Consider the following 12,262-nt stretch of genomic DNA (forward strand, 5'->3'; position numbering starts at 1 on the left):
AGCAACTAGTTGCTTATAAGATCAGTGGAAATATTTTATAAATCACTTTAATTCATGAGCAGTACTCATGAATTTGTTGTCAGAACACAGTTGTGCTGTTTTAAGATAAATATTAGCGCAGCTATTGGCAAATATTCAGCTTTACAAATTGGGCTAGGTTTTTGTCTGTAAGCCTGTTTGACCATATGTTCTCTTGCACAGATTTTTTGTTCTTCCTGTTTACATATAATATCTGGAAACTATGCCTTGGGAAAAAGATGACTTGAAATTCTGTTTGAACGTTAAGACTTCTTTGCCTTTTGTTTTTCCCAGGTCATAATGAAGGCACTCTAGCAATGAAAGAAGGGGAAATTTTATACATTATTGAGGAGGACAAAGGAGATGGGTGGACAAGAGCTCGAAGACATAATGGAGAGGAAGGCTATGTGCCAACATCGTATATAGATGTAACGCTAGAGAAAAACAGCAAAGGTGCAGTAACCTATATCTAACAGTAAACTGGCAGCTTTCAGTTGTACATTCCAGGGAAAATAGTGGAAAAATAGTAAGTTACACAGGTTTATGGAAAGCCTCAGAAATTCAGAAGCCAGCAATGGCTTGTTGTTTGCAATGTGAGTTTGCTATAGCTTTTTTCAGAGATGACCACATTAAATTATGCATTTTACACTGGTCTGTAATTTTGCCCACCGTCTCCTGCTTTGTTTAGCTGATGTGGTGCTCCTGCTTTACAAAGCACTAAATCCAATTCAGCTATTAAACTGAAAGAGACCAGGATTCCTGCTTGTTTTTTACAGAGCTGAAATTACTTCATTTTAAAGATCTCTAAGATTTACTGTTCCCACTTTTATGACTTAAACTATATGCTTAAAAGAGGGTTTTTTCCTCTAATAACTAACTGAACTCAGTTACTGAAAATCATTAATTTCCTTCCTTAGCAAATACTTGGCAGCTTTCACTTCTTAAACAGGAAAATGTTTTCTGATTCTGAAAGCTCAACAAAAATACTCAGGAAGAAACATTCTGATCAAGGACAGAAAGTCCACTGACCTGCCTCTCTCCTTCCTTTTCAGTACTTGTAATGTAGAATGTTGTGTATTGGACACAGCTTTATTAACTCTAGATACCTTGAACAAACAAAAAAGAGACCCCCTGTAATGCTTGATGTCCTACTGAAACCGCTCTCTCATCCTGAAAAGGGAATGATTTTATATTCTTAATCCGTGTCTGTAAGCTGTCTTTGAATTGCATCATGTTTAGTTTGAAATCAAGGTCTTAAATGTACAGTGATTCCCCTCACTGTTAAATCACTGAGGATTGGAAACTGCATTGCTCTACTTGATTACTAGGGAAAAGAAAAAGCTGTGGGTCGTATTTCTAATGAGAGTTTGTGGAATTACGTACAAGGCTAATGCCTAGCCACTGAGAATGGCCTGTTTGAACTGAGCACGCTTCTCTGTCTTCTAAAGGCCTTCAGTAACTTTGTTCTTTTCTTTTTCCTCTTGGACTGCAGGTTCCTGAAGCGGGTTTCTGAGAAAATGGGCGAGATCTTGAAGGAGGTTACATGCAGCTGCGGGGGGGGTGGGGGTGGGGGGGTGCTAGACTGGGAGGCCCAAGGGGAAAAGCTAGTTGCATGGATGCATGCAGACATACATTTAGTCACTAACACCTTAGCATCTCCATACATAGGTAAGGACATATTACAAATTCTTCAATTTGTGCAGGAAAATAGATTTCCATTACCAGAGTAAAAAGGCTACTGCTCCTAAAATTGCTTTATTTTCATGGTCCTAGATTGTCCCACACGCACAAACTATATTTGAGCTTGTGCTGGTTTGGTTCTCTCAATTATGTTCTTTTCCATCTCATTTTAATTGGCGGTCATTTAGAGCCATTGTCAGTTATCAGTCTGCCTGTGCCACCTCCATGCTCGCCATTAACCTCCTCCTGCATGCCTCGGACAGTCAGGCATGTCTACATAACACTTTGCCATCATTGCTTGTCTTATTTTGTAACAAATCATTTTCTTTAAATACCTTCAGCACTAGAGTTTCATCCCAGTATCCATGTATGCTGCTATAACTATACCACTGCAACCATCATTACATTCCAGTTTTTTGGCATAACTGATAAGAGACCATAATGTATTTGTGTTGATTTGGGGAAGTCATACATCTCAGCTCTAGCCTCCAATGCAATCAAGAGAAACTCCTAGAACTGTGGTCCACCTTCAGCACTTCAGTAACCTGTTGTGAGCACTGAAAACCTGGAACACCACCAGAGAGATTTACCACTGCAAGCTAATGACTGTTGTCAGAGGTCAACCACTTGCCATTCAAATGCTGCCTTAAACTAGAGTGCCTAAATCTGTTGTTTGCCAACACTACCACTTACAGTATCCCACAAAGGGCTTTGTGTCTCAGCTCTTTCCGCAGTGCTGCAGCTGCTGAGGTAGCCACGGTAGGTGTTTTCTAGAGCTCTACTTTACTGGATACATGGTGCATCATGAATTTTATACATTGAAACGTGTATCTCTTCATTTGACTTTAGTATTTTTTAGAATATTTTTATGGAAACTGTCTTTTAGTTTTTCACTATGAAGTTCCAATTTTAATTACTGCAGTGCTAGTCCATTTCCAGGTGATGCTTCATTGTATGGACCGGTTGAAATTTGAGTGATACTTCGTAATGATCTATGTGCACTTTTACTTGTAAACAATTGAAATTTGGATATGTTTATATGTGTAAATATAGTTGTCTGCAGTGCCCCTATTGCTTATGTTGTCTTGCCTCCCATTTGTGGTTCTATTAATAAATACATCATATCTGATTTACTAGGGTGATAAGAATTAGACTAGAGATGTTGGGGGGAGGGATACTTGTATCAAAGCAAGCTTGTCAACCCAGCCACCTGCTGTTTGGGGAAATTAATTAAATAATAATCAAAACATCCTGTTTTTCTGGGGTCTGAAGCAATATTTGGATGCAGCAGTGCTGGATTCTTTTTAATTTCAGTGTTATTAGGAACTGTACTACCAGTAAAACTGAACGAGTGACTTGTGTAGGGGGTTTATTCCTTTTGTTATGTATACCACTATTACACAGCTTGACCTAGTGTATTATGGGGGCTATTAAACTCTAAAGTTTAGATTTTTGGAGCTTGTATACAGGGTTATTTATATAATAATGTGACATTACTCAATACTGACAAAACTACTTAGGTAGTTTTTTGGGTTTGGGGGGTTTTTGGGGGTTGTTGGGTTTGTTTTGTTTTTGTTTTAAACCTAGTGCTTTTTATTTTAATGTTAGAGAAAAGGAGGAAATGTGATCTGTGTATCTTCTGCTAAAGGGCCTATGGTTTGCCTGGCTTAACAGCCTTGCAGGTCAGTAATAACACTTCCTGGTAAAGGACTAAATGTTCTTTTCACGCTACTGTTTGTTTTTCTAAAACCGGGATTTGCTTCCTTTGGAGGCAAGTTGCTTTCACAAGGGATAGTGCAACTTGTATGAGGGTTATGAAACATAGGAAAAAAACATTTGTACTTGCACAGCTAGTTATAAATCACTTATTCTAAAATTCTGAACGTGACTTGTCTTAAAGAATCTTACATTTTCGAGTAATTTTTAATCCTTTTTTGTGCACATGTTGATTTCCTAAATGTTAAATGCTTTGTTTAAAAATAGTGTTCTCTGTTGAGAATATTTTCATGGAATAAAAAAATCTTTTCATGGTCTTAAGTCATTAGCTTCCCCATTTGTCTTCTGTTAAGATTGACAGGGAGGTGTTCAGCATGAGGTCTGTCACCACCTCTTCTTACAGAGGTAGAACCTCTGCTGTGATTGCAGATGGGGAGAACAGGTAATACTATTTTGATGCTGGCCTACTCAATGCTGTAAGTACCATCTCACTCCAGAAATGGGCTTACTGACAGTGAGCACATGCAGCTCTAGCCATAGTTCTTGCTTAAATATTTATACAACTTCTGAGGATAATGCTTATATGCCAGTTCTGTATGTGACAAAGTGGAATTTGCTGCAAAAGCACTCTTTATATAAACACCACACACACCGATTTCCTATGAAAAGTGCTAAAGCTTATGCTTTTGCCTTCATCCAAAGGAAAAAAAACCCCACCTACTTACCAAAGTGATTCACCTCAGTAAATGAAGCAAGTTTAACATATACATACACCCACATTTACTCAGATCTGAAAGCATTTTAATTATCTGGATTGTTTGTTCTTGCCATTTCATTATTCATTCCTGGCAGCGTAGCTGTTGTTCAGGCTCCAGCAAAAGCCAAAGTACTACAGATGCTGTCTTAAAAACAAATGTAAGTTGTCCCAAAACACACACACAACTGATTTTCCTACTTCCCCTACGTACAGCAATATTTGAGCCTACTGTTGTGGTCACAGATAAAGAATCATTTCTGTAACCTGCAGTATTTCTGTGATCTGCAAATTATTTTGCATAAAGATACACTTTAATTCACAATTCTATGTACAGTGTTTTATATTCATTAAAGGAATATTGTACAACAGATTTTCTGCCATGTCACATACTTAATCTATCATTTTATTTACACTACTTGCTTCATATTAAGATGCCAGTGCCCTTAGGCATTATCAAAACGTTGCAACTCTGAGGAAATACAGGAAGCTGTATTACAGGGATAACCTAAGTGTTTAAAGGGATTATTAAATGACTTGGTGACACAGTAAATAAATAATTTGTGTAGAAATCAGTAGTTTTAGAACAAGTGTGCATTGTGCAGTTAAAAATTCTAAACATCTTGTGAAATGCAAGAAGTTTGTGCAGTATCAAATTGCCAAAAGAAAGCTAAGGTTATTTCAAGTATATCAATCATTTAAATAGTGTTTACAGAGTCTTATATACTTAGTCGTTCCACGTGCTTCACTGGAGGAGGTTCCAGTTTTCGGGAAAGTGCAGTTAAAATCTGGCTGAATTTCTCATATCTTTCATTCTGATTAACTTGTGCTCCTTTGCTGCCCCAGAGCAATCTCATTTGAAATTCTGTCTTGAAGATTTCACTCATCTCTTCATCTGGCTGGAAACCTAATAAATAAAAAGAATCCCACAGTATCACTATCAGGCAAGTTTTTTATTGGAAGAAAGGGCTTTTAAACTGTATTCCCTCCAAATAAGATAAGCTTCAGTGTGCTAGGTTCCTTTTGCACAATGATTTTAACAAGTTAGTGAAACAGTGAAAATCCTTTCCATTTGTGACATTCTAGTAGCACACAAAGGTCTCTAGGGAGAGGACACTGGGACAGGCTGCCCTTTCCTCAATTCTAATGCTTTAGAATTCTCATTATAGCCTGATCTTAAATATAATTACTGATGTATATGTACATGCTGCCTGTAGAAACACACTTCTCTCCCTTCCCTTAACATTGCAGCTTTCTGGCCACAAGCAGTCGAGATCTCAGTGTTCATTTTGTGCTGCTCTAAAGGATTTTATGATGGGTGATATTTTATTCACAAAAAACAAAGAGTAGGAATTTTAAATTGTACAGAAGACTGGAAGTTATCCTCGGTCCTTACTGTACTTCCATTTAGTTGCTAGAAGGGTCAGCATATTAAGTCATGGGAACTTTGACTATGTTTAGCAAAAATTACTGTCTGCTTTTGAACAATACTGATGATGTCCTTAGACTAAGTTTCCTGCAGGACATTTGCTACTATCTCAGCTCCCACAAAAGAGAAGAATTTCTTGCACTGACTTTTAGTGGCACTTAGGCAGAGAACTTACTCTTCAGACATAACCCACAAATTCCATTAACGTGCAGCAACTTCTCCTGCTAGTGCTCCCTACCTTCCAGCATCCGTTCTGCAGTCAGGCTGTATGTTTCTGCGTTCTGTGCTATCTGACGAGCTGTGGCCAAGTGCTTGAGCATTATTTCGCAGCTTTGGTCACTGCTTTCCCACATGTCCATGCCTTCAAAAACAACAGCTTGTCGCTCCATCAAGGTAATGAGAGGCATCAGCAGTGGCACTGTTACAGCATTCTGTGGAGCACTGACGGTCTCTAGGATAAAGAGTAACAAACATCGTATCAGACACCATAAAACCTGCTCATTGAAGAAGGTATTTTAACTGCAGTATTCTTTTCAAAGTTAGAAACTACTATTTGTCTTCCACACACATCTCTTACCAAGTTTCCAGTGAACTGGCTGGGGGAGAAGGTTAAGACAAATTAGTGTGGGAAAACTATCTGCTACAGGAGAAGGCTCTGCTGACTTACTGGACCATGGCACACATTTTAAACTGATGTAAAATCTGGGTCATCCCAGTAAATTCTGTGAGGCTAACACGTTTTTCCTTCTACACCCATTGTCTTAGACAAATGTTATCTCTGCCTTGCACCCCTTTAGAGACTAGAGCTGCAAAGAATCTGATACAGGAGCACCTGGATGTGATCAAAGGAATCGATTGACTAACCCCTTTTTTGAATTTGAGGATTTGTCCTCATCCCAAGAGGCAAAGCAAATAAAAAGCAAAATTTTCCAGAAGTAACTCCTCTGAGGAAGAAGGAGATCTGAGGCAAGATGATGCTGGGTGTTTCAGTTTCTTCTCCACAAGGAGGATGTGTGGGTTTGGGTAGAATGTTATATTCTGCACAGGTACACACGTGCGGACAAGCACATACGGATGTGTGGCTGGCAGACTCTTCTATTTCATTGAATTATACTGCATTGTACAAGTTCACATAGTCATTTTAACACATGATGCACAGCTATCGGAACCAGCAGCTACCTTGTCTCTGGACACAGGAAAGCAGTAGTGGGAGAGGTAAAAGGCTAAATGGAAACCAGTGTCACTCATACTCACTATTCCACTCATCTTCTCCTTCATGCAAAGCTTTGCTAAATGGCTTCAGCTGCTTTTCATAGATAATGGCAGTCTGGGTATAATGATGTCTTAGAGAGGTCCAGGTTTGTTCTAACCTAGTGACCTGTTCATACAAAATAGAGAATACCCATTACTGACTCCATAGCAATTCACAGTAAAAACACCCTGCTAGTGATGAAGTTTCTGTTCTGGTGGTGTATCTAGTCTTGAAGAAACTGCATAAATTAAATAGACCATCAAATGACTCCATGTTTTGGAACATAAAGAGAAACAGTTTTTTACCTGTGGCATTTCAAGTGCTTTCATAATGGCAGAAAAGGCATACAAATCCCCCAGCGAGTCCTTCAGCTCCACTGCGACTTGGATGATCCTGTTTAATGTTGCTGCTCTATCTTCTAGATTTCCTGTGCAACCCAAGATATCCACAGCTATTCCAATTGCCATGGTATTGTGTCTGTAAGTGAAACAAATTATACTACTGGTTACAAATGAGTAATCATATGTTATGCTGTTTGTGTGTTCAGAGAAGATCAGATATATTTCAGTATCTTGGTGTGCCCTGCAAACTGACATCTTTGTATTGAAAACATTAATGCCATTATATAGACTATATACATTGACCTTGAATTTGTGTTTTAATAGATTTTCCTAAGCTATTACTACTATATTACTACTAAATTTCTACCCAAGCAATGAATGAATGAACACTTTTGGGAAAATTGCCCCAATTCCCTTTGGCCTCCACACTCAAATTTCAGCAACTAAAACTACTGAAATCTGAATCAGAGAAACAGAAAAGCTAGATCAGAGATAGAGCACGCTAACTGTTGCTCCTTGTGCAGAGGTTTTACAGAAAGCTTTGCTGATAGTTTTTCACTTTACTAGATCCTCTAGCCTAGTCCTCAGTTGCAGAAGTCTCCTACCTTCAATCTCTTCCACAAACATTTACATGCTCAGCTAGATTCTAGGTCCCCTGAACTTTAGTTTACCTGAGCTCTTAAAGGAGGGTGTTTGGCCACTCTAAGGACCCTCCTTTCAATACAGTTCCCCTATCCCTGGATTAAATGCATGGAGTTGCCCTATGACCTTAAGGAATTTCTCCTATGCAAAAAGAAGTTACATGCCATCTCATTAAATTATCTTCTGTACACAAGAATTCAGGAAACGTGCATGACAGCATTCTTGGAGAAAATGTAGAGTACAAGATAGCAATGCTCTCTGATCTTCTGGCCATCTGCCCTGGAAATGAGTAACAGGAACATTTACCTTTCAATTAGGTCAAGGCGCAGTTGATGTCCATAAGGCAAGGTAATCAGTTCCAGACCAGAGTTCACGCCCATAATCCTCCTCATCTCTTCAGAAACTTCTAGTATCCTTGCCACCTGTCAAGCACAAAAGTTTCTGCATGAGTTTTGAAACTAACTTAAAAAAAAAATCCCCTAGCCATGTACAAGTCCTTCAGATTAGTGTGGAGCATAGAAAGCTAAGTGCACAGTGTGCAACATTAGAACACAGTCATCTAAGAAAAAATTAACTTACATTCAGTGCCTTGCGTAAAAAGACCAATAAAATATTCTTTGCATGATTCAGCCATCATAAAACATATAAAAGGTGTGACCAAAATGCTTTATCAAACTTCCATTGTCCATTTCCAGAAGGACATTCATATGCAAGCTCCAGGAAATGGGGTGCTCTCTTGGCCTGATCCTTGTCAGAGGGGCACTGCTCTTTGGCCTTGAAGATGTATACATTTGCTTCACCTTTATTTCTAAAAAGTTGACTGCTCAGAGCAATTTTGGATTACGCCACAGGGTCTTAATAAGAATTAATTAGTAAAAGGACTTTAAAAGGAGGACACTGAATGTTGAGTGCCTAATGAAGTCAGTATGCGAAAGCTGACACACTCGCCGATTTGTCTTTGCTTTTTAATCATACAGGATTAGCTACCGGTTATATCAATAACTTATATATGCTAATTACAAGCAAAACCACATGAATATGATAATGTGAGATTATCTGCTGGTTTAAGGCCTGTATGTTGACACATTTACAAACCAATCTGCCTGCTATTTTCTGATACACCCATCAGCAGGTCTTCTTGGTTTTGAAAAGATGAAAGCAATCTGGGCCACACAACAAGCCTCACTGGTACAAAAACTAGGACTGTAGAGAAACCTGTTTCACTTCTAGAGACACAGGAATGATATGAAGCCCTGGGAAATACACTGATCGCTAGTCTGTCACAAAAAGCCCTCTCAGTCATACAAGTGGCAGATACTCACTCTATCACTTACATATATGGGTGCTGCTTTCATTATTAGAAATGTCATTATTTAAAAGGCAAACTGAGCTACTGATGCCGCAAGACCTACAAACTTTGACCTTATCACAGATCTCAGTACAAAGCATTATTCTTGCCCAGTTCACATGCCAATCCCATTGTGTCATGCAGTTCTTATCAGTGAAGGAGCACTAAACAAGTTACCAATGAGTGACAGTCGTTGGCTCTCAAGCACTGTGAGATGAAGGTAAAATAGACTTCTCTACATGTCACAGCTAGTTATTGTTTCTGCTCCAAAATCCAAAAATCTGCTTCTGTAAAACACTCCAGTGATTCTTAATTAACTGTACAGGCTCCCACACCTCCAGCAGGCCAGTTTCCCTGGCTCCATTCCAAAGTTTGTAGGATTTAAAATAAGGAGACTAATAATGAGCTAATTGAGTAATACATATAAAAAACTCCTTACCACTTCGTTAAGGCATGCATATCTTCTGCCTTGAAGCAGCATATTCTTTAACAATATATTAAAAGACATTCTGGTTATTGTTACTAGGTTGAAGGAGGAAAAGGTGAATTTTGGAACGAAAATGTTAGAGAATGCTGTTGCTACTCTTGGAACCATAGTAAAGAAGCCCTGATCTATCACTTCTGAAAAGACCAAGCAGTTGTGAAGCTGAGTGTTTTTTGAGTCACCATGTCTGCATGAAGCCTCACTTTAGCAGCAGCCAACACTGCTACTGAGGAGAGGTTGGCAGGATCCCAGCAGCTGGCAGGCACTCACACACACTCATCCCACTGCTGCTCTCCAGTGAACTGTCCCCAGACCTAGGGTGTGAATCAGTGCAGCAGCACTAGCAGGGTGCTACAGACATGTTTCTCCTGGAGCACCACCATTCCCACTTCCTTTCTTGCCTGGAATGGACTTGCCCACACTTGCCATGTGTGTTGCTTCTCAAGCTGCTCTTAAAAAAAAAAAAAACCCAAACAACCAAAAACCAACAAAGCCCATCACACTTGGTTCCTGTAGCTACTCTGTGGCAGGTACAGCACCCAGCAAAGTTGTGCAGATTCAACTGCAATTGCATTTCTTTTATTACACAAAGTCATCATCTCATAAGGACATGACTACTTCTGTCTTTCTGTATTTCTGATCCAATAACTGATCTCCAAGCCCTGTCAGCTGAACAAAGTCTACATTATGAAACATAGTTCTTTGTGGTTTTACATCTTTCCAAACAATTCCACTAGCAATACAGTTCTCTCATAGGAGAGAAATGCAGAAGTCCTGATAGCTATGTTCCCACACCATCTATCCAGCTGTAAGACAGAGCCTCAGACAGTGATTAGAAGAGCAGCTAGTTTTAGAAGTTTATTTAGTTCCACTGAACATGATTATTATGGCTAGCAGTATGACAACCAGGTAATGTCTGTCTACTGTTTGCCCTTGCAAGCTAACTAGCTATTTCCTGTCACGATCAGTTCTTTCCACAATGCTTTACAGCACAGATGGCTTTTCCTCCAGTATAGAAGAAAAGCTGGATCACAGATATACAGCAACTGATAGGAGACTAAAAAGATGTATGGAACACTGAGAATTTGAGTCTAAAGTCATGGATGGTGGGAGACCTGTAGTCCAAAGGGTTTTTAAGCATTCTTGTTCTCCAAAGGGGGGGGGAAAAACCCACCCTACCAATTCCTGCAAGCAAGCCAATACATTTATTACATTAGCTGCAAATCTACCTATCAATCTTTTAAAATGAGTTCTTTTAAAAGTCTAAACTTGCACAATTTTATTTTTTTTTTTTTTTTTTTTTTTTACCTTGCAGTCCATTCTAAGAATATGCTGTGCAATAATCTTTGGATTGTTGTTGGTGAAAAGCTCCTTAACTCTTCTTAACATTGATGTTTCCAATGGCTTGTTTTCAGGAGGAAGCAGTTTGGATTCAAAATCATTTGGTTTAAAACTAGACACTGTCTCAAGAACAGGTGCAGAAAATATGCTGTCTTCTTCAGTCATCTCAGCTGAAGCTTCTAAAGGATCTGCAGTGTTCATTGTAGGGTCATCTTCCAGGATCAAATAGTTTGTTTCAGAGTTCCTGAAAGAGTGTGGTCCCCTCTCCTTTTGTGTCAGATGTTCCACATAGCTGTTTTTCTGACATAAAAGTTGTGTTGTTGCTGCAGGATCTCTGGTGGGCCTTAGTTCACAGTAGTGTCCTTCTGAACTGCAGGAAGCCGAAGGAGAACCTAGGGGCTTCATCAGGGGTGCTTTGGTGGGTTTTGGTGGAGGCTTTGGACAGAGCTGACTGTCTGATCCTCTAAGAGCTTCTCCTACTTGTGACTCTGAGGTCACCTTCTGAACAACTGTGGGGCTTAGAGAAGGTTCACTGCCTGTTCTAAATGCAGGAGAGCTTGGACAGGAGTCTGCATCTGCTTCAGGTAATCGAGATGGATGTCTTGAACCTGCAAGGGAAAATGGTATTTTAGAAGGCCAAAACATACAATTCCTGATGCCTGCCCCAGGGTTCATCTCTTAATGCTATTTCCTGAGGAAAATATTGTCAGTTCATGTCAATTACTTGCTGACAAAAATGTATATGAAATTGTATTTTGAGGAATGAGCTAGCAAGCAAATTCCATTCACTTGCTGATCCTCCCAAAATCCCAAATACACAGAACAGCTGCACCATAATATTATTCTGTGGTAATGCTGACAATAATTCAGTGCCTGCTGCATACATAGGCTGTACTGTCAGAGCTGGATAGTCTCCATGGCTTGGAATAGGAGGTTTCTTTGTAACCTGATCAAGGCTATAAAAGCAGAAACTTCCAGCCACACCACATTAAAGATGAGTCATTTCTGAGAATGACAAGTTTGAGATGAAAGAAAAGCTTCCCAAAGTCAAGCCTGAACCTGCAATAAGGTATGGAAGGAATGAATTTCAAGGATGCTAATCTTTTTCCTAAACAGTGGCTGATTTGAAGAGCCAAATGTGTAAAGAAACACATCCATATACTTCTGTGTATTTATGTCTCATCCTGTACTCATTCCACATGCAAACCTCAGCATCTGATATAGCACTGAACCCTATATCAGACATTCCCAATCTGC

At 39.3% G+C, this 12,262-nt stretch overlaps 2 protein-coding genes across 4 annotated transcripts in view; one reads left to right on the top strand and one right to left on the bottom strand.

Annotated features, from left to right (window-relative positions):
* FNBP1L (formin binding protein 1 like) overlaps positions 1-3,730 on the top strand; it is a 57,302-nt gene extending 53,572 nt beyond the window's left edge. For all 3 annotated transcript variants that reach the window (XM_074906582.1, XM_074906583.1, XM_074906584.1), the window contains one exon: positions 313-3,730. In XM_074906582.1, coding sequence (XP_074762683.1) covers positions 313-491 — 179 coding nt within the window. In that variant the 3' untranslated portion in view covers positions 492-3,730. The remainder of the gene's footprint in view (positions 1-312) is intronic.
* Positions 3,731-3,823: 93 nt separating this feature from the next.
* The window catches only part of BCAR3 (BCAR3 adaptor protein, NSP family member), a 113,459-nt gene continuing 105,020 nt past the window's right edge, over positions 3,824-12,262 (bottom strand). The window contains 6 exon segments of the mRNA XM_074906581.1: positions 3,824-5,075; positions 5,836-6,048; positions 6,852-6,975; positions 7,155-7,326; positions 8,139-8,254; positions 10,973-11,613. Coding sequence (XP_074762682.1) covers positions 4,888-5,075; positions 5,836-6,048; positions 6,852-6,975; positions 7,155-7,326; positions 8,139-8,254; positions 10,973-11,613 — 1,454 coding nt within the window. The 3' untranslated portion in view covers positions 3,824-4,887.

Source organism: Athene noctua, chromosome 5 (assembly GCF_965140245.1).
Source record: "Athene noctua chromosome 5, bAthNoc1.hap1.1, whole genome shotgun sequence".
Classification (NCBI taxonomy): domain Eukaryota; kingdom Metazoa; phylum Chordata; class Aves; order Strigiformes; family Strigidae; genus Athene; species Athene noctua.